Genomic DNA, 27990 nt, shown 5'->3' with positions numbered 1-27990 from the left:
TAGAAGACAGAACACTTTAATTAATAGAAAAGAAACATTACAATCTAGCAATCTAAAAGGGATCACCAGACAAAATGTATAGCAGGATAATGGGGCCTCACGCCACTTGCATAGAGGCAGACTACCAAAAGCTACACTCTTTAACAACCTGTCAATAGAATCCTCTCTATATTGTCCATCACAGTTTGTACATTTCTCCGTCCCTCGCACATGCGATAGTATATGTGAAATCTTTTTACCAGGTGCCTTGCAGTCCAGGCATAAGAGCTCGGCATATGGATGATGCACATTCTATTTGTTTTTTTGGTTAAAGGATGATGCACATTCAATGGTGAGTCAAGAAGAAAATAAAATAAAAAAAAAATTGGGTCAATTGAGCTCATTCCATAAATATCGGACCGGTTCAAGATTTGTCTTCAGGTAATCTACCGTGATCTTCCATGATTCGCATCATTTCAGCATTTTTCATGCAATCTTCCAAGTTCCAAGACCAAACAACCCATATTGACTGTTATAAGGGTCACCCCTCCCTGATCCTGAGTTCCTGACTATAGAGGAAGAAAGATGGAGATGGAGATGGAGCTGCCAGAGTGCCCAGTTTGTCTTCAAGACTACAACAGCGACGACACCGTCCCTCGTGTGCTCCCTTGCGGCCACTCAGCCTGCGAAGCTTGCCTGAAGCAGTTGCCTCTGTGTTTCTCCAACATCATTCGCTGCCCTGCGTGTACCCAACTCGTCAAATACCCAGAATTTCAAGGCCCTTCTGCCCTTCCCAAGAACATTGACCTCCTGAGCTTCATTAATTCCCAAAACCCTAAAAACATTAATCCTTCACAATCACGCAATGTCAATCGATCTGGAGCTGATGCTCCAAAACGTCGCGAGTTCTTTCCTCGCTTGTTATGGTCTGAAGAGTTCTACTCCAATTGGAAGGATTGGATTCTTCCTGTTGACTCCGTTTCGGTGGTGGAGAGAGGAGAGGAGTTGCTTCACTGTTGTGCACTCCGAGGAAAAATTGAGTCTTCGTCTTCGTCTTCTGCTTCATTTTCAACTCGTTGTTGGTTTCCAGAGGAGAATCAGTTGGTAAGTCTTGTTTGCGTTGGGTATTCTTCGGAGCCAGATTCTGAGTTTAAATTAAGCTATGATGCTAGAATTATGGAAGCTCTGAATCGATTGAAGGAGAGTGAGAGAACGGAATTGGGTTTAATTATTAGAGTTTCGCTGAGACAACGTCGGGTGTGTAAGTTTTATGGATTATGGATGGATTCTGAAGATGGGTCTGTCTTTTTGGTCTGTGAAAAATTTAACGGAGATTTTTCAAAAAGATTGAGTTGGTCGATGAATGTAGCTGTTGGTGGAAACTCGGATGGATTAACTGGTCTGGAGGGGCTAAATTTGGAGGCAAATGGTAAAATAACTGCTTTTGCCATGGTTGGTACAGAGCTATGTGAAGCACTGATGGGTTTACATTCAGAAGGATTAGTTAGTGGTTGTTTAGCTTTCTCCTGTTTCAGTTTTGATGAATTTGGTCACATTTTTGTCGATACAAATGAAATTTTAGTGATGGGAAGGAGAGTCAGGAGGTACATATCAGAGGCTTCTCGGGCAAAAGGTGATGATCATGAAATTGAATCACTATTTGCCAATCTATCAGATATACAGTCATTTGCAAGTCCAGAGCTACTGTTTGAACTATTGAACTATGAGCGCATTACTGCTGAGAGTGGCAACTCAGGATATTCAATTGGGTATGGCTCAGACATATGGTCCTTGGCTTGTATTTTGGTCAGGCTTCTTGTGGGAGACCGATCCACAGAAGAGCTATTCAAAGGTTTCTATATCATTTTACCCAAAGTCAGTGAAGAAAACTGTTCTGGATACCTGAGCCTTTACAAGGGTTGGATGGAGAAAGTGGGCTCTGTGCTGGACATGTGTTTGGGTTCAAAATTTTCATCCTTGCAGCAGATTCTCTGCAGATGTTTGAATTTTGACCCAGCGCAACGTCCTCATGCAACTGAAGTATGGAGATGCATTAGAGAATTACTTATAAACCCTCATAGTGATACTGTGGCCAGTCTGGATGCTACAATTGTCCAGAGAAACCTGGTTCATTGCTTCATTCTTGGAGATATGTGTCATTTGCACAAGGAAACTGTCAAAGATTCAGAAAATCAGAACAGAGATGGGTTGCTGAGGAGTGACGGCAGCAGTGGAGCAGATGTTGATAAAGTTGGGGATGAGAAAGTTGGCAAAGATCTTATTAATGGCCTATGTGTTGGTAGTTTAAATTCTATCAATCTGCAAGCTCACCTAGATTGCATATCAAAATTGGCTGTTGGAGGTATTGAGCAATCACCTGGCTGCCTCTAGCTACCTGATCTGTCAGAATCATAGTTTTTTACTTCTTCCGAGGCCTAATATTCTAGACATGGATTCTACACTTATACCATCTGCCAAACTAACAATAGAGTGTCAAATTTCTGAGTTAGGAACCACCTAGAAAACAGATGGTTCATGAGCATCTACTAGATTATATATTCGATCTCCATTTAAGCTCTTGATTTCCTTTGCTTAAAGTTCATTAGGATTTTTTTAGATTAGTATTATTATGCAATTTTAAATTTTGAATCTGAAAAGTGTGGGAGGTGGATCTCATGTAGGGGGATATTGCTGCACAGGAAGAGAGCAAAAGTACTTCACATTAAATAAAAAACAAAACCAGCAACTAGTTTTGCAGCAAAAGTTTAAACTATCCATTGGCTACTATAATAAAGAAGCTGTGATTCCTAAGGTTATTAAGTATAATTGTCAAAATGTTATGCTTCCACAAGTGATGTGTTGTCACCTCCCCATCACCTCCAACCCTGTGGCATTATATTGCCTCCCAACCCATTGATATCATATCTACTACCCAAAAAAAAAAAAAAAAAACCTATGATAGTATGTGTATAGTGTACTCGACAATCTTGGTTTTCACAGAATGCAACTTACCACTGTAGAATCATTTTCCTAATACTATGGTTATAATTCCAGAGATTTATTTTGGCGGTTTCCTACAGATACAGTATGCTTCATTCTTAATAAAGTGCCATTTCCCAGTTCTGGTCCCACCTATGCAGGGTCCTGGGAGGAGTGAGTTTGGAGACAGTCCTAACCTTGTGTGTGTGTGTGTGTGTGTTTGTGTGTGCAAAGTGGCCACTGTCAAGACTTGAACTGGGGCATTTGCCCTGGTAGCCCGAATCTCTTACCATTCCTCCAAGCAATGGCACCTCGTATGTTTCATTTTTAATATACATTTATTTATTTTGTAGGGGGTTTTCTGTTTAGCTCCTCCTATGATAAAATGGTCAATGTGTGGAGCCTGCAGGTATGCATGTGATGGTAACTTTGATTTCAAGGATGAATTTATACTTGTGGAAATGTGGTCAATCATTTTCAGTAATCCTGGGGCGCTCCCTAATATTATTTAGCTTCCTTTTTTTACGGTGGGAAATGCAAATATCCTTGAGTTATTGTCTGCTACATAAGTTGTTCCATGACGTTTATGCTGAGCTAGATGTTCAAAAATTTTCTACAAGGCATGCGATAATACTTTAGGGAAGTGTTTCCTTTTTTTTCTTATCTGTAAACTACAAGTTTCCTGATTATGATCTTGACACATTAACTATGGGTGTTGTCACAAAATACTTTATGCATTCATACAAATAATAGATGATGTTGGGGATCGTAAACACTTCCGTTTCCCCTTTTATTTTATTAGCAACTAAGGAATGTGTGAATCAAAACCATACAAAGGAAAAAGGGTCATTACCCAGTGGTGGTCCCGCCTTCGCGGGGTCCTGGGAGAGGGGGAGAGCTGTTCTCAAGACCGGAACCCAGGCATTTGCCAGGCAGCCCGAACCTTTTACCATTGCTCCAAGCATTCACTAATTATGTAGGGTGTATATATCATAATCATAATATATAAATTTACAATAAGTTCAGCATACCCTGATGATAGTTCACCAATAGGATACAAATTCACATCAGTCAAACACCAATAAACTTATGCATTCCCAAGAAATCACAAGGTTCGAGTGTGTGCATAATATCCATGAGTGGATTATATTTTTCCTAAAAAAATTCTATGATTATTTTCCCTCCTTATACCCCACCATCTCAAAGGTGATTCCACTGAGCACCCAAATGGGTAGGTAGGCTGCAATGCAAATTCCAGACTGACTGCTTAATATTACCACTTGGTTTCAGTGAAGTCCTTACCTTATTATATACACAACAAGAAAAGTGAAAGGAAAAAGAAGAAAAAGAAAGAACCTATTGTTGATGATAGTGGATTGGATGCCAATTTGTGAAATAGCCAAACAAATATTTAAAATACTTGTAGAAAAAAAGAAAGAGAAAAGAAATAAAGATGGAACTCAATAAACCTATTCTTCTGTCCCAGTCTAGTTAGGTTGATATTTTCTTTGAACTTAAAGTACTTCTTGTTTAGTTTTTAACTGAAATACGATACGAATGATTATGGATGTTTCATTTTATTTATTTTTATCTTAACATATAATTCATTTGTTGCAAGTCTCACTTTTGATTATTTACTATACATATGATATAGGACTTTTCGCATTTACAATCTTTGAAAGGTCATGAGCACAGGGTAATGGCTATAGTCTTTGTGGATGCAAATGAGCCATTATGCATAAGTGCTGATATTGGAGGTGGTATTTTTGTCTGGAGCATTGGCATCTCTCTTGATCAAAAATCATTAAGGACATGGTATGAGCCTAAGGACTGGCGCTACAGTGGCATTCATGCCTTGGCCATTTCTGGAACTCAACAGCTTTATACTGGCAGTGGTGACAAGTCAATAAAAGCATGGTCATTGCTGGTAATTTCCCTTTCACAGAATATGTCAAGAAATTCATGCACATATTTTTCCTTCTATTTATTAATCACCGAATTTGGACTACTGATTTCTTTCTAGCAGACGGATGTTTGTAAATCGTTTCGGTGTAGATTTCTTCATTGTTTTATAGGCAAAAGATAATGTCCATACAAATGGTATGCTAGCTGCAAGAAGATGCATCTCTATGGTCTAGGATGTTTACCACTTGTCTACTTATTTAACGATAGGGTTCCTAACCTGAAGCTGCTTGTAATCTTGAGAATTTGATGCCAAATGATTTTGGAAACTTGTGGTTGTCTTGACATTTCTTGGTTCTTGCATATTCTTAATATTTGCATTGAAAATGTCATTCAGAGTTGCATAATCTCTGTGTCTCTTTCTTCAGGATTACACCCTTACATGTACTATGACTGGTCATAAGGCGACCGTGTCTTCATTGGAAGTACGTGATGGGGTTCTCTACAGTGGCAGCTGGGACGGAACCATTCGTTTATGGTCTCTTAATGATCACAGTCCTCTGACAGTATTGGGGGATGATATGCAAGGAAATGTGAATCCAGTTTTGTCACTTTCTGTAGATCGTGATATGCTTGTTGCTTCTCATGAGAATGGATGTGTGAAGGTTTGTGATATCAGTATAGTCTCTCTGCAGCTCAGATTAATTAGCATTTTTTCATTATCTAATCGCTAATATATTTCTGTGCTACCTGTATTTTGGTCAACAGTGTGATGTCATTTCAAGGGATTGGTAGTTGCTGAGTTATGCCAATTAGAAAATTTTTAAAAGGTTGTTCATTTTTATCTGTTATGGTGCTTACTTCTCTCAGATATGGAGGGATGATGTGATCATGAAATCTTCTCAAATTCACAGTGGTGCCATATTTTCCCTTGCCATGGATGGAAAATGGCTTTTCATGGGAGGTTGGGATAAGATTATTGATGTAAAGGTTAGTTTGGTGCTTTTCATATAATTGGAGATGCTACTCTTTTCTCCTCTATTTCATATTTTTATTTTATTTTTTGGGTAGAATGAAAAAAAATAAAATAAAATTAATGCTACCTGTCGTAGTAATCTAAATTTCAAGTTTGTTCTGCTTGTGCAACAAGCTTGTATTTATTATATACACCAAATGCGAAGTTAGCTCCACTGGCCCAATAAGAAAAAAGTAACAGGATCTGCCTTCCCGTGACATGTGGATAACTTTGCGCATTACTAACACTACCTATCTCACATATGTAAATGCCAATTCCCCTTCATCTGGGACGCATGTTTAAAAGATTAGTCACCCTTTCCCAGATGTGCAAGTAAGACTAGCATTCTCTAGGATGATTGGGCTTACAGAAAAATAATCAAGTAAAACATACTGGCATCTAACCTCCGTCAACTCCCATAATTTTTTTCTGTTTGACTTTGTTAAGTGGTACCATTTCTTTTCTTAGATGATCACTTCTCTTTCTGCTTTGTAGCTTGGAAATCTCTTATCTGCTTTGAATTCTCAAATGTGGGCTTCAATTGCAGGAGTTATCAGGTGACGAGCTTCAATTAGATACCAGACCTGTTGGGTCTATTCCTTGTGATTCTGTGATAACAGCTTTGTTGTTCTGGGAAGGGAAACTTTTTGTAGGGTTTGCAGGTGGTCTTATCAAGGTATGCAAGAACTGTAACCCTTTCTAGTGATATTCTCTTCCCATTGATATCCACAATGGGCTCTCTACAGCATTGCATTTACTAGGCTGCAGAATTTTATATGATTTGAAATTGGACAACCTATTATTTTTCACAGTTAATAATGAATGCTTTCAAAGCTTTTGGTTTCTCTGCAGGAAATTTTATAGTTTGACCTTGTCCTTTCTATTATATCTTTTCTTAATCTTGGTTTGTTGATGTATGTAGTGTGGGGCATGTTATATATTTTCTAAACTACAAAACTAGCATATTTATGTGTTCTAAAATCTAAACTTCAGAACTAAACAAAGGTTCTGGTTTCATTTTCCACTAATGGTGGATGCTAGTGAAGATTGGTGCCTGTTGTATCATGGACAATCGATTGCAGGGGGGGTGTATTTTGTTAATATGGGGATTAATTTGTTGCAGTAATGAAACCAAATGTAAGATCAAACACCCTTGCGTGTATTCTAGATGCTGGGCTAGAACTTGTTCCCCCCACCCCCCACACCCCCCCTATAGTTGGGCAGTGTGCAGTCTGCATGTATTCCTTATTATTTTTACAATGGAGTGAATTATTTAACATCAAGAGATTGGATAAAGACTAGGCGATTGTTTATTTCAACCTGTTATCCATGTTAGTGATAAGTATATCCACCATGTTCTTAGTTCTGAATCCCTGGTTTGATTTTAACAGGTCTATTATTTCGACTGTGATTGAAGTCTCAACTGTTGGCATAATTTCACAGATTGAGAAGCTAACATGAAAAGTGAGGTGCAAACCAAACAGAGAGATGAACTGATGATCATTTATCTTGACAAAATTTGGGTAACAGAGATATGTTTAAATATTTTTTGTTCATACAGATATTCACTTTGAAGGCTGTACAGGAAAAAAAAATGATGATATAGCGCACAAAAAATAATTATTGTAAAGAAGGTTGGGGGATCAGTTTGTTGATAAAAGTGGTGTGTTGTTGCCAAGACATACAGGCCCCCTCGTGAAGAAAAAAAAGGTTGGGGTGGGGGGGGAGGGGAAAGAAAGTGAAAATTAAAAAAAAAAAAAAAAAAGAAAAAGAAAAGGAGAAGAGCAAGCACTAAGGTAAGAGGTTACAGTGGCTTTTTTTGGGGGGTTAAGATATTTGATTTTTGCATAGTAATTTTCTTTAAAATTCTTGGTGTACCGATTAGGTTCATAGCAACTTCATGTTGGGAAAGGGGGCAGTCAATGGAAAGAGCAACCTGGACCTGAATGAGAAGCATCACAAGGTGGAAAGAGCTACCTTGACACACTAGACGATAGAGCTTGTGCTGCCACAAAATTGGGCTCCAATACATTGGCTGTTTGGTGCAATGGACTATTATGACCTCTAACTGATCAAGGCCTTAATTTGATTTGTTTCCCTCAATCCAATCCTACTTTTACTTATTGCTATACACATACCCTAAAATGATTCTAGTTTATATGCACAATAAACACCTCAGAATACCAATTAGAAGTCTAAATATATCCATGGTTGCAAAAGGGTGTCCCTCCTTGGTGCCAAAGGGACTAGTAAGCAAGAAAGTCCTCAGCCCATTTAACCTCAGGGCTCTATTTGTTTTCAAGGTAAATATCGAATAAACTAAGGAAGATTTCCAAGTAAATTTATACTTTTTTAAAACTCGTGGCTCGGTTCGATTTCGGGTTCATAATACCCCAATCCAAAACCTGTCCAATAAGACATCAGTTTGGCTCGATCTGGGCCATTTCAGTTCAGTTCAGGCCGGTTTACCCTGTTCAATCCCAATTTTGACACCCCCTAATCCAGAGTATGATCATTCAAAGAGTTGGAATAGCCATATCAATGGTTCCCATGGGAAAATAATGGTAAGCCTATAGGTAAGGTTCCTACCAAGGTGTGTACCAACCACTTTTCCATGGAATATAAAGGGAAACATTAGGGACCAACGTAAACAAAACCCACAGAATGTCAAATCTGCGATTGAAATTAGCCATTTGTTCTTGGGTGTATTTGGTTGCCAGACTTGAAGAAGAAGAAGAAGAAATACGTTCAAGCGATCCACATATTTTCATTGATAAATTGTTTCATCGTGCAAAATTCAATGGAGATCAAACTTGAAGGTAGTCAAAATCAGGCCTCCAAAAGGGGATTAAGCACCACACCAATGAAGAGTATAGTCCCACTCTCCTCTTCCCTCGCCATGAACATGAATGGATGGTCTGCTACAAAATCTGGTGGATCACAAAAAAACGATTTTTCAGTAGCCTCTGTCCCTCCTTCCCGTACTTCAATCAAAGATCGATGGAATATGTTAGAGACAAAGAGTTGGCAACCTTGTTAAGAGTCTACCATTTCAGTCGGCTCTCTAACATTCTCGAACGGCAATACCATTCCCATACCCTTCAGAATCTCTGTAGTTTTAAACCCAAATGAGATTTTAAACCTAGGGATACCGAAATCCCCAATTGTAACTTCCTGAAGTTGCAGAGGCAGATTCAAGAAGTTAGGGTTTAAATTCAGTTTCTCTATTAGATTGCGTAATCCATGCCTTCTATCTGGGAGATAGAAGTACATGGAGTATTGCCTCTCTTCTGGGCCACTTAGGTAGGGGAGGGGAGTTTGAGGATTCTGAAACCATCAGTCTTTGTAATGGCGTTGCTCAAATGGACGGCTAGTCATGCAGGATCCTCGAACCACTTCTCCATTAAGGAGATGCAACTCTCGATCTTGGGTTGCAGACACATCAAATCTTCTATTCCAGATCCCATTGAAGTAGAGTGCATTTGCAAGGACGAGTGTTGTAGTGCTACCAAGAGAGCCTTTGGGGAGGATCTCTTTGATAAGCCCATTTGTTTCATGCTCCACCCATGAGTTCACTTCCTTCCTCACTTCATCAGCCTTCAAGAAGCACTGGTCTTAGTGTATTTTTCTAAACCCAGACCAAAACCCAAACCCAAACCGAAATACCCAAAGCAAGATTTGAAAATGAGAAGGGACAGACAAGGAATTGATGAATTACCTTGATCTGAAAATCGACTTCTAAAGCTTCAGCTCTGTAGATCCCAACAGCAGTCTCTCTAAATGAAGGTTTCAGATGGAAAAGTCTATCAACCCAAAGACCATTGACAAAGGACAGATGCGGACCTTCCCTGCTGATGTCTTCGTCTTCAGTACTGTTGTTATGGGTGGTATCGTTAATGGTGACGAGTTCAAGATGCTGTGAAGATAAGGAATTGACATCAGAAATGCTATCGGATCTCAGAAAGAAGAGCAGCAGCTCTAATGTATGCCCTGTTGATCCCGCAGCGATCAAGTTCAAGATGGTATGGATGGACACAGGAGAGAAGACCAAATTAGAGCCTTTTGGGGCCTGCTCCAACAAGAGAAGGTTATAATTGATGGATGAAGGGGCTGAAAGCCCGGCCGTCATCGAACGCCAGCATCGCTCTGCCTTGCTCTGTTGATAATTGATCCGCTGCATTGGTCTCCCCACCTAGAACAACAACAATAACTCGTCTTTTCCCAAGTAAATGGGGTTGGCAACACTCATCCTTTCAAAACAAAGTGAGAAAATTAAAGATCCACAAAAAAGGACAGGAAAGTGAAATAAAAAAATAAAAATGAAGAAATAAGATAAAAAAAATTGAAAAATAAAAGATGGTGTGGATATGACTATAAATGTTTTCCTATGTTCGGACATACCGAGCATAAGACATGAACGTCTAAACATTCGGAGACTAATTTTAAATAAGCCCAGCTTGGCCCAACTCAGAAGAGGATCCTGCCGTCAATTTGGATCCTCTATTGTCAAACGGTCTGTTCAGCACCGTGCTGTGCAGACACAGCAAAGCGTACAATGATCATTTTACCTCTGCCCGAGTGGGATTATGACGGTTATTTTGCGCCTTCTTATGTCTGCACTGTTGGGGCAGCTCGGCATGAGAGGATCCGGATCCCCCGGCTATAGCGGCAAAAAATCCACCCGGCAATACAAGAGGAGGTCGACGCTTTAAAGCCCCGACTCACAAAAAAGAATGGACCGTCACCTATCAATGTATGGAGTTAGGGTTGGGAACCCTAGTGAGTGAAGAGTGATTTTTAATTTGATTCTCATGCAAGAGTTGTTCGGGGGGTTGTTGTTTATCATGTGATCACTCGCTTGATCAGGTGTTGTATTCATTTGAAAAGCCTGCGATTGTGGACTATCATGTAACCCTAAAAGTCTCCCTTTGTGATGGTTTGAATACTTGAGGTAAGATTCATGGTTTAAACATTTTAATTTGAACACCTAGATCTAACATTGAGAAAGTTTGAATTGTCAGTGATTAATAAGAAGGAAGTTACTAAAGATGGTTTGGCAAGGAATTCAAGCTTAGTTTGTGGGTAGAAGAATGGAAAGGAGTTGAAATACCAATTTTTCCAGGTCTCTCGTCAGTTTACAGTGAACCTAAACGTTGCTCACATTGGCAAGACTTCATGAGAAGACCAAACAAAATCCATGAAGAAGATTGTGAGGAAAAAGAAAGAGTGCAGGGTTTCCTCCCTCTCTCTCTCTCTCTCTCTCAGAGAGAAAAAGGGAAGAAGGAAAAGGAAAAAAATTGGTGGATTGGCGATTGAACCCGACGTGAATCGAACACGCAACCTTCTGATCTGGAGTCAGACGCGCTACCATTGCGCCACGGATCCACCATGAAGGTTAATTTCCTCTAAATATTAAAGTCACAAAACTAAACATGGGTTTACCCGCGGTTCAAGGCTTCAAGCTTAAGAGAGGTATGAGAGGAACGGCAATTGTAATTTTCAGAATTTATTTGCTTTTTTAAACAATATCCAAAATTTTGACTACAAGTTTAAATCCTCTTTGATTTGTTGCTTTTCTATAAACCCTCTCAATTGCTGGCTGCTGTTTAAGTTTATGGGTAATCGGGTACTCCTCTAAATCAACATTTGGTTGTGACTTACTGGTTTTGAAGCTGTTTAGGTGGCTGTTGGGTTTCTCACAGATTGGTGTGTATGAGTTGCACTATGGAAATTGTCTATTCTGTTTTCTATGGTACAGTGTTTCTGATCTTCTCTTAATAGATAATATTTCTCTTTCTTCAATTTTTTTGGTTTTCAGAAATTACCCATATTTAAACTTCTTGTACTTGTAGCTCCAACAAGTAAACTACAACTGAAAAGGCAACTTCTTTTTTAAAAAGAAGAAGATTATGGTGGAAAAAAGATCATTTTGTTTGATGTGTGCTAGTTTGCAGACTCCAAAGCAGAGGATGGGTTAGACATTGGTAGAATGGGCAGTGAGACTTAGTAGTAAGGGAAATGTATTACAAGTTTGAAATGTGAATTGTTGGTATGTGTGTCTCAAAATCTGAATTTTGAAGATTGGCCAGTTCCGACATTTTTGGTAGTGATTCAAATGAGAATTTTTTCTTCTGAAGTCTGTGATGATAGTGGAGGGTTTGACTCGATGGATTGACCCGATTTGGAGGAGTATTTATTTGTCTTAATGTCTTGTTGTGTAAAAAAGAGTTGGGAGTGAGTTTTGGGGTTTTCTTGTTAGGATTTGAGAAGAGAGTTCTTGCTGCGCCGTTTGGGTGTTTTTGAGAGATCTCCGTTGTATTTTCTCTCATTACATAGTGAATCATCTTCAGTTTTCCCCGTGGATGTAGCACATCACATTGGTGTGTGAACTACAATAAATCTCTGTGTCATCTTTGCTTTGTTTTGTTTTTTTTCATGTTTCTTGGTGTTTGTTTTAACAATTGTGCAGCTTGGTTTTCTGATTTCAAATATTATATCTCCACATGGAAAAGCAGTGGGCTGAAACTTACAAGAATGATAGATGATGATGTGGATGACATGTCCACAGAAGTTGAGTGGGATTGAACTTGTTTGGGCCATCAAGTTATTTATGAGTATTTACATTATGGGGGAGATGGCCTTACGCCCAGACAAGGGCGCACGAAATGACCATAGTGCCTCTAGTCCCCTCCTGGTTGATGCCCGTGCTTGCTTTCCCATTGGTCGGGGCACAGGCGCAGGGGGGCCACGGACAGGCTCCTTTTTCCTTTACATTATTATCTAGTGGTGGAGCTTCCCTACAATTTTATGCATTTAACATTTTGATTTCTATATTACTGAGTCTTGAATTCTCTTTTCCAAGTACTATGGCAGTATAAAATCATCAATAAATAGCTTGGTGGCTTTATATATATAAAATATAATCATCACATTTGTGGACTGCATGATGGAAACTAAGTAGTACAAACTTCAAACCCAACCTTTATTTACTTGATCTACACTCAAAAAACATAAATTCAGATCTCAAATTATTTAGCTTATATAGATTGCAATCTATAAGGAATACCAGGTCTCATTCCCATTTACTATGAATTTGATGGGTATGCCTATACTCATAAGTCAGCAACAAACTTCCATCCATTCTTGTCAATGAAAACTTCTCCACCAGCATATAACAAGCATACTTTTTCCACCCATTCTTCTCTCCAAATTCCTCAACTCTTTCAATTCTCACCTGTTTTTGCTGTCCACCCACCCTTTCTTGCTCCCATTTCATCCTCTCTATGATTGCTAAACTCAATCCCACACTGGATCCTTTTCCTTTTGTCTTTGTAAGAGATCTAAACCACATCACCCCATCGATTACATCTGGGTCATCGTTTACAGCTTCCTTGCCAAAGAGCAATGCAACTTCAGTCTGAACAGGCACATCTAAGATGACAACATTGTTTTTGCTGAGATTATTTTGACACTCATAAATCTTTTCCCATTTTTGTTCGAGTTTCATCTCATAAAACATTAATGATTCTTCAAACTTCCCTTCTTCCTTTACAAACATAAAAGGACAGTACCACTTCCCTATGACCAAATGCTCAGAAGTTTGACTTGATAGAGGAAAGTCGAATTTCGGAAGCTGGGCACGGAGGGTTTTGTTGAGGCCATTAGCCTCGCCTAATGGAGGCTGAAGTGGAGTTGAAGCACTTATTCCCCACCCTTCTCGTCTCCTTAAGAAGTATGGTGGAAACCCATCAGGAGCGACAGACTTGGCAACAAATCTTTTAGTACAGCAATGTTGCATATGAGTGATTTCAAATTGCTGATATGGATCTTGATGATCCAAAGCTCTTGTTTTCACATCTTTGACACACTTGCAGAAACAACAGTTTACCATGTTCTCTTCTGTGGAACTTGTGTATGCTTCCCTGGAAAGTTAATTGAAAGTTTAAATACAGTAAGAAAATCATTAGTCTGTATATACACATTAATCCTTAGAGCTATGAAAATGATTACTTATCTATGGACAGATCACAATCAATAACTGGGAAAGAAATAAAGGCTGATTGGAATCATGTGTTACAAAACAAATATGGAAATTAAAGGAATCATGATACTTACCCTTTATGTTTCCCTCTTGCTTTTATAACATAGTATTTGTTGGATGATAAAGGCTGATTCAGAACTGGAATGAAGTAGACATGGAACCGTCTCTCCCATGAGGACTGTCCGTGGTGCTCTATATATTTGACTGTCAGCATCCTGTTTTGAGGGAATGGGAATTCTCTGATCTTGTAGTCTTTGCACAATCCAAAACAACAAGTTTCCACAGATTCTTCATCTTGAATCACTAGATACCCTGTATTGGGTCCTTCAGGTGGGGGCAGTGAGAGAGAGTTTTGGGACACTCTGTACAAGGAGAGCCCTGTATTGGGTCCTTCAGGTGGGGGCAGTGAGAGAGAGTTTGGGGACTCTCTGTACAAGGAGAGAGGCTTAGTCACATACATTCTGAATCTTCTCCTCTTTATGATTGAATTATTTTTTTGATGGAATTCATCATCTCATCTTACATATATATAAGCAAGGTAGCAGAAAAAAAAAAAGTATTTCCTAATATTAAGAATCAGCGTTAAACAGAGATCAGAAAATAATAATAATATTCTTTTTTCTGATAAGACCAATTGAATTTTCTGGGAAGTTTCATGTGTTGACTTTAGAAGATGACCTTTTTAATTTTTAATTTTTTGATAGATAGAACTCAAGGAGAGTTTAACTCATGACCTCTTAATTGTAAAGTGTCCGTACTTGCAAAGAATCTTCGTTGCAATTCCTCACATTAAAAAAAAATGATATTATCCATCATATGACGTTTACAAAACGCGGCAAATGTGGCAAGATTGAGCATGGTCAAACGAATCGTTATCCCCTTCAATTCGCTGCCCTCTCCAATTCCTCACATGGGGGCGGAAATGATCACCCTACTTTCTACCCGAAAACACTGCCTAAGGTAGGGTCCACTCCCTCCTGTTAGAGGAATTGGAGGTGCCCATGAATTGAAGATGATAATTATTCTGGTCAAACTTTGTTGCAATTTGTTTTACCCAAAATCTGAAATTATATTAATTTCTTTGACTTTGAGTTTGTATCCTTCATTGATACTTCTAGGAAGGACTGTTGAAGCAATTGGGAAGTTAATTGTCTGTGATTAACAAGAAGGAAGTTACTAAAGATGTTTTGGCAAAGAATTCAAGCTTTGTTTGTGGGTAGAAGAATGGAAGGTGTTGAAGTCACCAGTTTTTCCAGGTCTCTCGTCAGTTTACACTGAACTTAAACTTTGCTCACATTGGCAAGACGTCATGAGAAAGACCAAACAAAATCCATGAAGAAGATTGTGAGAGAAAAAAAAAAAAAAAAAGGTGGATTTGGGATTGAACCCGACGTGAATCGAACACGCAACCTTCTGATCTGGAGTCAGACGCGCTACCATTGCGCCACGGATCCACCTTCTGTATATCCATGTTTTCTAAATATTAAACTCATAAAAACCAAACATGGGTTCACGTGCGGCTCAAGGCAATTGTAATTTTCAGAATTTATTTGCTTTTGATCGTCACTTGTTGTTTTCTATAAACCCTCTCAAATTCTAGCTGCTGTTAAGTTTATGGGTACTCTAAATCAACATTTGGTTGTGATTTACTGGTTTTGGAGCTGTTTAGGTGGCTGTGTTGGATTTCTCACAGATTGGTGTGTATGAGTTGCATTATGGAAATTGTCTACTCTGTTTTCTATGGCACAGTGTTTCTGATCTTCTCTTAATAGATAATATTTCTTTTTCTTTAATTTATTTGGTTTTCAGAAATTACCCATATTTAAATTTGTTGTACTTGTAGCTCCAACATGTAAACGACAACTGAAAAAGGCAACTTCTTTTTTAAAAAGAAGAAGACTATGGTGGAAAAAAGATCATTGCATTGGTTGAAATGGGCTGTGAGACTTAGTAGTAAGGGAAATGTATTTGAAGTTTGAAACATTATCTCTCCTCATAGAAAAGCAGAGTGGGCTGAAACTTAGAAGATTGATAAATGATGATATTGTTATGTGTCTCTCGAATTCTTGTACCTATTTCAAATATTGGTCTTCTCTAATATTTTTTTGTGGTGATCCGAATGAGATTTTTTTTTCTGATGTCGGTCTCATTTGCTTGGAGGCATCCGCCTAATGAGGCATCCAACGGCTGGGCTGCCTGACACACATCCTGGCGTGTGCTCAGTGATGCGTGCCAGCCAGCCAAGCCGTTGGATGCACATTAGGCACTCCATGGCTGGCACGCTCATTGGAGAGGAGCCGGATCCTTTTTTTATTTTTTTTCCTGATGTCTATGATGGTAGCGGAGGGCTTGGGCCGACTAAGTACGACCCGACCAGACTTGAAGGAGCATTACTGAGTTTTTTACTGTCTTGTTGTGTAAGTAAGAGTAAGAAGTGAGTTTTGGGGTTTTCGTGTTAGGGTTTTGGGAAGAGAGTTCTTACTGTGCCGACCTTTAGGTGTTCTTGAGAGATCTCCATTGTATCTTCTTCCATTACATAGTGAATCATCTTTTGTTTCACTTGTTGATGTAGCACATCACATTGGTGTGTGAACCACAATAAATCTCTGTATCATCTTTGCTCTGTTTTGTTTCTTAGTGTTTGTTTCAATAGATGTGGATGACATGTCCATAGAATTTGCGTGCCATAGAACTTCCAGGTTGAAAATTTTTGGGTCATCAAGTTATTTATGAGTTTTTACATTATGGGGGAGCATGGCCCCTGCACCCAGACACAAGGCACGCGAAATGACCATCGTGCCCCTTGATCCCCTCCTAGTTGGTGTCCGCGCGCTCTCTCCTGTTGGCCATGGCGCAGGCACAGGGCCACGATCCCAGACAGGCTTCTTTTTCCCTTACATTATTATCTTAACAGTATCCTGACTCTTAAGAAAAGTTATATGGATAAAAATAATAGACCAGCTCCATCATGCATTTGTTTTAATATTTGGCATTTAAACCCTATGTTTGCAGATGATTGTATCTTTTTTTATTTGGAGTTAGTTTTATATAATTATTTGGACACTTATTATTTTAAGTTTATTGTTTATGCAGATGGAGTTATAATAGAATGCTGAAGTCAAGAGAAAACAGATTTTGGTGTATATTATGGTTTCTAGGGACAGCAATCTTGCAAGTTCAACAAAAAACACCATAAATTTTTCTTCTTTGTTACGGGGATAAATCAAATTTTATGTGGTCTTAACTTACCCTTGTAATACATTTTAAACGCGTTTTTGCTAACTATGGTCATGAATTCTCTTTCCCAAGTACTATGACAGTACAATATCTGTTTTTTTTGTGATCAATAAATACCTTTGGTGGTACTATATGTATAAAATATAACCTTACTTATGTGGACTGTATGGTAGAAACCAAGTAATACAAAAGTCAAAGCCAACCAGTACTTGCTTGATCTACACTCAAAAAAACACAATAAAATACTATTCAGATCTCAAATTATTTAGCTTATATAGATTGCATTCTATAAGGAATTTTCTGAATTTTCTGGGAAGTTTCATGTGTTGACTTTAGAAGATAAGTTTTTTAATTTTTAATTTTTTGGATAGATAGAACTCAAGGATAGTTAAACTCATGACCTCTTAATTGTGAAGTGTCCGTCCTTGCAAAGTACAATGAATTCTCTTTCCCAAGTACAATGGCAGTATAATATCATCAATAAACAACTTTGGTGGCATTATATATATAAAATGGGAAAAAGTTTTCTGTCCGGGAGTGTGGCTTACGCCAGCACTCCCATGAGTCTATCTCTCTTCTCCCCATGTGAGAAGACACCTCTGCCCCCTTGTTTTAAGGAGTAGAGAGATAGACACATGGGAGTGCTGGTGTAGGCCACACTCCTGTACAGAAAACTGCTTCCCATATAAAATATAATCCTTACATATGTGGCTTGCATGATAGAAATTAGGTAGTACAAACTTAAAAGCCAACCTATATTTACTTGATCTACACTCAAAAAACACAATAAGATACTATTCAGATCTCAAATAATTTAGCTTATATAGATTGCAATCTATAAGGAATACCAGGGCTCATTCCCATTTACTATGAAGTTGATGGGTATGCCTATACTCATAAGTCAGCAGCAAACTTCCATCCATTCTTGTCAATGAAAACCTCTCTACCAATATATAACAAGCATACTTTTTCCACCCATTCTTCTCTCCAAATTCCTCAACTCTTTCAATCCTCACCTGTTTTTGCTGTCCACCCATCCAACACAATCTTTCTTGCTCCCATTTCATCCTCTCTATGATTGCTAAACTCAATCCCACACTAGAGCCTTTTCCTTTTGTATTAGTAAGAGATCTAAACCACATCACCCCATCAACTACATCTGAGTCATCGTTTACAGCTTCCTTGCCAAAGAGCAATGCAACTTCAGTCTGAACAGGCAAATCCAACATCACAGCATTGTTTTTGCTGAGATCATTATCACATTCATAAATCTTTTCCCATTTTTGTTCAAGTGTCATATCATAAAACATTAATGATCTTTCAAACTTAACTTCTTCCTTTACAAACATAAAAGGACAGTACCACTTCCCTATGACCAAATGCTCAGAAGTTTTACTTGATAGAGGAAAGTCGAATTTCGGAAGCTGGGCACGGAAGGATTCGTTGAGGCCATTAGCCTCGCCTAACGGGGGCTGAAGTGGAGTTGAAGTACTTATTTCCCACCCTTCTCGTCTCCTTAAGAAGTATGGTGGAAACCCATCAGGAGCAACAGACTTGGCCACATAACCTTTAGTACAGCAATGTTGCATATGAGTGATTTCAAATTGCTGATATGGATCTTGATGATCCAAAGCTCTTGTTTTCACATCTTTCACACACTTGCAGAAACAACAGTTTATCATGTTCTCCTCTGTAGAACTTGTGTATGCTTCCCTGCAAAGTTAATTGAAAGTTTAAATACAGTAAGAGAGAGTTTAGTTATTTATGGACAGAAATAAAGGCTGATTGGAAACATGTTTTGCAAAACAAATATGAAACTTAAAGGAATCTCTGATACTTACCCTTTATGTTTCCTTCGAGCTTTTATAACATAGTATTTGTTGGATGATAAAGGCTGATTCAGGACTGGAATGAAGTAGACATGGAAGCATTTCTCCCATGAGGAGTCTCCATATTCCTCTTCATATTTGACTGTCAGCATCCTGTTTTGAGGGAATGGGAATTCTCTGATCTTGGGGTCTTTGCACAATCCAAAACAACAAGTTTCAACAGATTCTTCATCTTGGATCACTAGATACCCTGTATTGGGTCCTTCAGGTGGGGGCAGTGAGAGAGAGTTTGGGGACTCTCTGTACAAAGAGAGAGGCTTAGTCACATACATTCTGAATCTTCTCTTCTCTATGATTGAATTATTTTTTTGATGGAGTTCATCATCTCACCTTACATATATATAAGAAAGGTAGCAGGAAAAAAAAAAATTCCTAATATTAAGAATCAATGTTACACACAGGTCGGATAAGATTTTATTATTTTTTTTAATAGAGGATACCTATTTATAACACCACCTTCCCAACCCACCCAAAAATAATAATAATAATAATAATAATTTTTTTCTAGATAAGACCAATTGAATTTTCTGGGAAGTTTCATGTGTTGACTTTAGAAGATAAGTTTTTTAATTTTATTTTTTTTTATAGATAGAACTCAAGGAGAGTTAAACTCATGACCTCTTAATTGTGAAGTGTCCGTCCTTGCAAAGAATCTTCGTTGTAAAGTGAAAAATGTGGCAACAAGATTGAGCATGGTCAAACTTTGTTGTTATACCCAAAATCTGAAATTATATTGCTTTCTTTGAATTTGAGTTTGTATCCTTCATTGATGCTTCTTTTAGGAAGAACTGTTGAAGCAATCAGGAAGTGACACATCAGGGTATTTCATGAAAACTTGAAACTTAAGCCAGAAAATGTTACTAGGGGAAGAGTTCACAACATGCAAGGGGAGTGGTGAAATGTTAGGCTGAACAACAGAAATAGGGGAGTTTTTGTAGTGAAGAGATTTAAGTGCAACCTGAACTCAAGATACAACAAAGATGAGTATCAGATGCATGTGACAGCAGCTTAGATGTAGGCTGTGTTTGGTATGCATTTTTGGAATAAATTCTGCGAATAGAAAACGTTGTGAAACGAAAAAAATATAAAAGAACTGGGAATCAGAATGCGTTCTATACCCAGAATCTATTCCAAGAATGCAAACCAAATGCAGCCGTAGTTTCCTATTAGAGTCTTTCCATATTTTAAGAATTCAACCTTAAAAGAAACAAAAAAAATAAAAATAAAATAGTGATAAAAACCAAGTCACTTTCTGAAAATTCAATAGGTTTGATTGACCCTTCTAAGCTCATTATTAATGTATAGCTAGTTTCCACTCTTCACACGCTTCCTCCTTCTCTGTGGGTATTTTTGGGAGCGATTACGGAAACAAAACCTCAAGTTGACATTAAATTTGTCAATTATTAGCTTGGCTTGTTTAACTTGGAAGGTATAGCGACTGGAACAAATTTTTGTAGACGGAGAAAACTACTGTACTTATAATTAATTTGTCTCTATGCTAGCTAGAGCTCTTCTGTTGGTGAGCCTAAAGTCCCAACAATTTCATAAATATGTTTTATAGGCAATGCTGATGCGGAGCCACATCAGATTTCTTGTCTTAGCGGGGGGGAAGAGACCCTTCTTTGTCTTACGACGTATTTAACAACCTCTAGAGGCAAATAATCTTTGGGGGGGGGGGGGGGGTTGGTCATTTTATAGGGAGGACTCGCTTGTGAAATGACCCAAACACCTCTGTTTTTGCTTGGTTGGATTCTCCAGGTCCCGTCACAATTGGAGGAGAGCCGATTTCCTAGAGGGGGGGTTGTTATGATATTTCAAGGGAGCTTTTGTATCCATCAAGGGTCCAAGTATGCTGACCGTGCACCATGCACAACTGTTCATAAAATTTGTCTCATATTTTATTTTTACCAAATGGCAAACTTCTATCTATGGATAATCCTGTATGATCTTCTCACAAAGTAAAAATAAATATGAATCTTTCTTCTTGTCTATTCACTTTCCCAAAGAAAGTGAACGGATGCATAACGGATAACTTCTAGAAATCGGCTCTCCTCTTGCCGTGGTGGGAGCTGGAAGGTCCAACCTAGCAAAAACACCCAAAAAGTAGGGGGGGGGGGGTATGGTCATTTCCTCGCCTTGCTGTGTCTTGGCAATAGGGTCCTGCCGGGCAGCTCGGATTGGAATTGATGTAATTGGCCAAATTGGATTCGGTTAACCCATATTATTTATTATTCCTAATTCTCAAATCCAATCAACCATGAATGCATTTAGATATTTATTTTGATCATATTTTTTTCGAAAAAGATGTGAATGATAAAATCTACATAACTTTTGAATAAAGAAAGGCAAAAGTTTTCGTGCATCACCGTGCATGTGTATGACTAGAATTGATTAAAGTTAGATTGGTATAAATGCCTATCAAAAATAACATAAATACCCCCTATCCCTCATTTGACAGAGTCCATGGGAGAATATCTCGTGTGTGTGTGAATACCTTTCCCTGAAAAAAAAAGGGGAAAATGTTCTCAGTGCCGCAACGCAGCTTGCGGCCAGGCACTTGGGCAGCCTATGCAGGGGGCAAGATGGTCATTGTGCCCACCCCTATGTGCCTGGGGGCAGGTTGCGCTGCGGCATACAGAACTGCACCCCAAAAAAAAAATATAATAATAAAGATATGTGGAAACATCTGCTTCTTCTTCTTGATTCCAGCTTCTAGGGTTTTGACATGTTCTTAGCTGATTCCCACCGATTTTGATCCGATCTTAATTTGAATCAGAACCAATAGAGATCAATACTGTCGGAGTTCAATACTGTTACGATACCGTTACGGATTAAGTGAATCAAGCAAAAAAAAAGGGCATGTTTTGAAATTACGCCTTATACCAGCCTGATACCGCCCTATTCCAACCAAATCGTATCGTAATCGAGATTCGGAAACCTATAACCTTTGCTAGGTGTCACAACTCACAATATCGCAAGGGAACAGCTCAGTGCTCTCCTCTTGGTTCTGATGTACCACCCTTTTCGCCGTCCGTTGGCGGGAAAGCTTCAGCTGCCAAATCAAACGAGGCCATAAGATCCTGTAATCGACCTTATCACAAAGATACACAAAGCGAATACCTGCTTCCATGGCTCTCTCACCTTCGCTCCCTAAACCTTTCTCTACTCCCACTGAACAGTTCCGTCGTCGAGCCATCTTAATCCCTACTAAACCCTTTCCAATTCTTTCTTCATCTTCTTCTTATCAATGGCGACGATATCGTTCTTATCCCAAGCCCATTGTCGCCTCTCTCAAGGTTCTATATCACTTCCTCCTGGTCTCTCTTGGGTGTGTTGTTTTTGTTTTCAGTTTCTAAATAAAAAATTTTCTGGTCTTCTTGATGTTTCTCTGTTTCAGGAGCGTTTGGGTGGTCTTAAGAAGAACTGGAGTGACTACGCTAGCTTAAATTACTGGGTTGTTCGGGACTACCATCGTCTTGTGGATTCTGTCAACGCTCTCGAGCCCCAATTTCAAAGATTGTCGGATGAACAGGTTTGCTCTTCGCATTGGGTATCTGTCAGTTTTACTCTTCTCTCACGGCTTGTTCTGTATTTAAAGCAGTTGACTGCGAAGACTGAGGAATTCCGTGGGCGTCTTAGACAAGGGGAAACACTCGCTGATATCCAAGCTGGTGCAGAAATTATTCCGTTCAATCTTGGAATTTGAATTTCATGTTTTTTGGGCAAATTGGAAATGATGTTTGTTTACATTTTTGTAGAGGCGTTTGCTGTTGTTCGTGAAGCTGCTAAAAGGAAGCTTGGGATGCGTCATTTTGATGTGCAGGTGACTCTTCCACTCCCAACCCAAGAAGAATAGTATAATTCTTGATTAAGAAAGAAAATTGGTTATTCTCATTTCATTTATTTTAATGCTAGATCATTGGTGGAGCCGTGCTTCATGATGGATCCATTGCCGAGATGAAGACGGGTGAGGGAAAAACTCTGGTTTCTACATTAGCAGCTTATCTTAACGCACTCACAGGGGAGGGTGTCCATGGTAGGTTTTCTATCCTTATTATTCTGTTTTCTTTCTGAAAATGGCCAGTTTAATTGATCATATATAAATGTATAGGATCATTAGTCTATATTTTGCAGAGGTAGCAATGCATTTCAGAACTTCCTTTGTGGAGTACCTGCTAGAAAATAGTCCACTTCATAACCTTGTTCTATAAATATAAACTACAAAGTTCCTGCTCATTTTTGTTTCGTATTTTTAAAATTTTTTTCCTTCTGATAGCTTTGCAATTGTACTTTTTTGGGTATATAAGACGAGGATTGGACCAACTTTTGAAACACCACCAACTCCTTCCACGCCCCCCCAACATCAACAACAACAACAACAAAAAAAAGAAAAAAAAAAAGAGAAGAAAATGTGAAAGGGAAAGAAGGAAAACAGTAGTTAAAGTTAGGGTAACCCAACGAACAAACATCTTCAGCTTAACTTACCAAAAAGAAGAAAAAAAGAAGTTAAGCTCGTGTTTGAAAAGGTACATGTCACTTAATGCTTGAAGAAGCTGCTCACAATGTTTGTTTTAGCCAATGATATTTATTTATTGTCCCCATGCATTGATTTATGGTGGATTGTGTCTCAAAAAATAGAGGAATGGAATTGATTAAATGATGGGTGTAATGGAAAGAGAGAGGAAGGGAAGAGGAAGAGAGGTAATAATCTATAAAGCATAAAAAAGACAAGCTTTACTTGGATCTATGGAACATTAAATTTAATTCAGATTACCCACTTTGCCCTTTGTATTGGTTTACCATGATGGATGAGCTAAGGTTGAGACAGTTACATATATTAAATTATCTTTTTATAATTTAGAAATTTCCTTTGAATCTTATCAATTGGATGGATAACTATATAACAATTAATGAACCTTGGCCCCAAGTTGACTCTTCTAAATATTAGTAGACCTAAGGGTTATACGTCTAGAAAATATTGAGTATTGGGGGGGGGGACTACTTGCAAATTAACAGGATTTTGGGCAGTTCTACAGTTCTTATTGGGGCATCTCTGGACTCTATTGAATGTTTTTAGATGGCATTGATTAAGGTTGATTCTTGGCATGATTATTGTTTAAAAGTTTTCAAAAGTTGAAGGTAAAAAAAATGACTGATATTAGGTTGGAAAAAAAGTTGATAAATTGAACAAAAGGGTGTGAACATATAAGAGGGAGAAGGAGAGAGGACCTAATGGATTCTAACTACTAGATGCCTTCTCAATGTTTCAACCTAAAAGAGGGAGAGAGGGCAAGAGAGAATGTATATACGCTGGTCGCTCAATTTAAAACACAAGGAAGCGTTCTATTGAATTTTCTGCATATGTGCCATTTTATTTGGTCTGTGGAAAGAAAGAAACAGAAGTGTGTGTAAAGACAATTCCAGATGTTATCTAGAATTTCTGCTGATGTTGCTCAGTGCCTTATAGATTGGGCATTGCCACATTGTTTACTAAACAGAGAGAGTGAGAGAGAAAGCTTGCTTATGCAGATTGCTAGCCCTAAAACTCAATTGTATATGTTGCGTCACCTTCATGTAAACTGAGGATAGAATATGGCGTCATATGAAGTAGTAACTTTATGAGCCCTGGTTTTTCATCATGCAGGTTATGTTTCAATCAATATTTTGTCTTGCACTTGTTATTTCGCCTATTTTCGGTACCTTTGACTAGATAGCTGACATCAATTGGGTCCTTAATTAGCAACTCATTTTGGCTGGAGGAAGAGTTTGTTTGTTGAGTTGAATGCTTGTGTTTAATCATTGGGTACTCAGAAAGGCTTGTGTTTAATCATGGGAAATTAGTTCGAGAAAATCATAACAATCAAACAATGATCACTCTTCCCATTTGAATAGGAATCTCTATCAGCCACAATATGATGGAGACTATTAATTAGTAATCAAGCAAATCCTTAGTTTCAATCTAAATCGAATTGGGTCCTTTGTTTCATTATGCTTCCATGTTATGTATCTTTCTTCCCGGTGAACTCTTCAATAATAGAGTTGAAGATTGGCCGGGGACTTGGCAGGTATTTGGCAAAGCAAGGAGTGGTCAGACCAAAGATTTTCATGTGGTCATGTGTTTGGCTTTCAAAACAAGATTGTTGCTGTAGTTGTTTTTGATTTACAGTTTTATTGCTTGTTTTATATGTCCATATAGTCTTGACAGGCTGTTGTGCCTTGTTTCTCTTTGGTCATTGTACTATTATTTTTTAATTTCATTAGAAAAAACATGTCCTTTTGTGTTTCTCCATAGAACACCTGAAGTACTGAGATCTTTTATGTTAAAGATAAAGCTATCACTTGCATTTTGCATTTCTGTTATTGTGTTATCGAATTGTTAGTAGGGCCAGAGTCTCTTGAAGTAGTAGGCATGGTGGCTAGAATTGTGCCTTGTCAGTGAAGGTGACTAACAGTCGTCGCCTTTTATATCATTTATATTAAACTCATGTAATATTGTAAACTAATCCTTCTTCTTCCGATAGTCTTGACCAAATATATCCCATCCTAGTTGGATTGGGCTAGATTACATATAGTTATGCTGGTCTTCGGTTCTCCTTCATTGTGTTAGGTTATGAGTTGATTATTTCCTTGTGAAAGTTGGGCCTGTGTTGATGCCCACCCAGCCAACCCTCCTTAGTTGTCTCTCTACATCCCATGGTTCGTAATCTCGGATCGGATTGGTATCGGCCAAGGCCGGTCCCAAGATTAGACCGATCTGGCAAGATAGTCCTGGATCGGCCGATCCGATCCAATACTTGTCATTTATTTAGGTATTTTGACCGATCCATACCAAATTTTAGTATTTTATTATATTTTTGACCAATCCAAGCCCGATCCAGTAAAACCTGGATTTTGGTCATTTTTGACCGATCCAAACCGATTCTGACTGGTCCGGATTGGTATCGGCCTTGACAGATCCCGAGTCCGATACCTGGATTACGAACCTTGCTACAGCCCCAATGTGCCCAACCACTACCTTCCATTGTATTTTGCATATATTTGTCCTTTGTTTTCATGACATATTTAGTATTTGTTATTTTGTTTGTTGTGTCCTATATTTTCATCGTCATGTATAGCATTTTTTGTCGTCCTTATATTGATATTATACAATTAGTTTGTGTACATTGTGGAATACATAGAGAAGTATCAGGATGAGATTCTGGGAAGTCAAGCTGATTATGTTAATGGTTTACATTTGGGTTGGGTACTTAGTTATTACCCTCTGTGGTCAACCTGATCATTGCCATCATTTTTCTTGCAGAAGTGGCTCTTTTTCAGTTCATATCTGGTCTATACTGTTTGGAAAATCACACATCATTTTAGAGAAGGCAATAGTGTAGCTGATATATTAGCCAAAAAAGGTGCAAGTACTCAACAGTCTCATGTATGTGATTACCCCCCGGACTATGTTGATACTGAGATCATTTGTGATCTTTTGGACTACAAAAGATATAGATTTGTGGATTAAGCTCGATTAGAATTCTCTGCTGATGGCATTGCCAAAGGTGGAGATTCCAATTTTTTTTATTTATTTGGGTATCATTTTATTTTCTCGTTTGGGTATGCGCCTGGATGTTAATCCCATGTTTTTTTGGGTCTTTTATCAATTTATCTAATTCATTGCTTACTTTTAGCCAAAAATACAAAAATCTTTCGTGGTCAACCCATCCCGACCCTCAACCAACTTGTCTTTTGCCACCAATACTTGGGATAGAATATAGATCCATTGCTCTACATTCAAGCAAATAGGAGAAGAAGAAGCAGCTGAAAAAATTTGATATCGGACAGAGCTTTAGGGGTCTGAAGCCTTTTTAAGATTTAAAATACTTCCACTCAACGGGTGTAAATTTGATTCTACTAGATGCCTCATGTTATCCTACTGCTAGATTTTTTAGCACTTTGTGTTTCATGGTTGACACTCATGGTAATATATCACCGGAATTTTTGCTCATACGTAAATGTAAATCTAATACTGATGTTTTCTATATTTGGCATTGTTGTTGTTTTGACAGTGGTAACTGTCAATGATTACTTAGCTCAGCGTGATGCTGACTGGATGGGTCGTGTTCACCGTTTCCTAGGTTTGTCTGTGGGTCTTATCCAGGTAATTTCTTGCTGTGAACAATTGAAGTTATACGTATTGTTTCGCATGTTTGTCCATTTTCGAGGTGGTGGTTTAGCTAGAATTTATTCTGTCCCTACAGTCTAAATGTTTGGAACCAATGTTCAGAATCGATAATTTTCTTAAAAAAGAATATCTATACACCCTTAATTTTCATCACTTTTTTTTTCTCTCGTGTTGGTTACTTGTCAGGGGGGAATGGCAGCCAAAGAAAGGAGATCCAACTATAACTGTGACATAACATACACCAATAATTCTGTAAGGCATTTAATGTTCCACATAATCTGATTGACCTTTATTAATTATTACTGAAAATAATACTTAAGCTGGTCTCGGAGGTGGCTTTTGTTTGATTACTACCTGGATATGGGTTTATGTGACCTGTTTTCTAGATACTGCAGTTTGGTTGTGACTGTTACAGATTCTTACTGGTCTTTGATACTTAGCTAGTTTTGAATGCCCTACAGGAACTTGGCTTTGACTACCTCCGAGACAATCTTGCTACTAGCAGTGGACAACTTGTTATGAGATGGTACATTTACAAGTCATATAAATGTTATTATTCTCTGTTTCCTTGAGCTACAAGCAGTGTGTTCGTTGTCCAAACAGGCCAAAGCCATTTCATTTTGCGATAGTTGATGAAGTTGACTCTGTGCTTATTGATGAAGGGAGGAATCCCTTGCTAATAAGTGGTGAGGTAATTTTTAGTCATATTTTTGGTGGTGTTCTTAATGGCTTTATGGTTTCAATATAAATATTGTTAAAGAATAGTTTCACAATGGTAGAA

The 27990-nt window shown here is 38.3% G+C and overlaps 2 protein-coding genes and 2 non-coding genes across 7 annotated transcripts in view; 1 reads left to right on the top strand and 3 right to left on the bottom strand.

Annotated features, from left to right (window-relative positions):
- The first annotated feature begins 558 nt into the window (after positions 1-558).
- The window catches only part of LOC122664612 (protein translocase subunit SECA2, chloroplastic), a 63081-nt gene continuing 35649 nt past the window's right edge, over positions 559-27990 (top strand). For 2 of the 4 annotated variants that reach the window (XM_043860521.1, XM_043860513.1), the window contains exons 1-9: positions 22030-22338; positions 22440-22574; positions 22644-22713; positions 22801-22865; positions 22958-23078; positions 27094-27185; positions 27396-27461; positions 27671-27735; positions 27813-27900. In XM_043860521.1, the coding sequence (XP_043716456.1) occupies positions 22171-22338; positions 22440-22574; positions 22644-22713; positions 22801-22865; positions 22958-23078; positions 27094-27185; positions 27396-27461; positions 27671-27735; positions 27813-27900 (870 nt within the window). In that variant the 5' untranslated portion in view covers positions 22030-22170. Of the gene's footprint in view, positions 2342-3311; positions 3368-4612; positions 4886-5288; positions 5526-5730; positions 5851-6422; positions 6552-7266; positions 7531-22029; positions 22339-22439; positions 22575-22643; positions 22714-22800; positions 22866-22957; positions 23079-27093; positions 27186-27395; positions 27462-27670; positions 27736-27812; positions 27901-27990 lie in introns of those variants that run through there. The other 2 variants (XM_043860536.1, XM_043860528.1) reach the window with 2 other exon arrangements.
- On the bottom strand, positions 11189-11260 carry TRNAW-CCA. Its single transcript has one exon. It is a non-coding gene; the product is annotated as a tRNA-Trp (tRNA).
- TRNAW-CCA lies at positions 15299-15370 on the bottom strand. The gene has a single exon. It is a non-coding gene; the product is annotated as a tRNA-Trp (tRNA).
- On the bottom strand, positions 17873-19314 carry LOC122664634. Its single transcript, XM_043860548.1, has 2 exons — positions 18995-19314; positions 17873-18866 (listed from the first exon to the last, which is right to left on the bottom strand). The coding sequence occupies exons 1-2, from the start codon at positions 19312-19314 to the stop codon at positions 18008-18010; spliced, it is 1179 nt and encodes a 392-aa protein (XP_043716483.1). The 3' UTR covers positions 17873-18007.

This window comes from Telopea speciosissima, chromosome 1, assembly GCF_018873765.1.
Source record: "Telopea speciosissima isolate NSW1024214 ecotype Mountain lineage chromosome 1, Tspe_v1, whole genome shotgun sequence".
NCBI lineage: Eukaryota > Viridiplantae > Streptophyta > Magnoliopsida > Proteales > Proteaceae > Telopea > Telopea speciosissima.
This window is presented reverse-complemented; position numbering and strand designations above follow the sequence as displayed.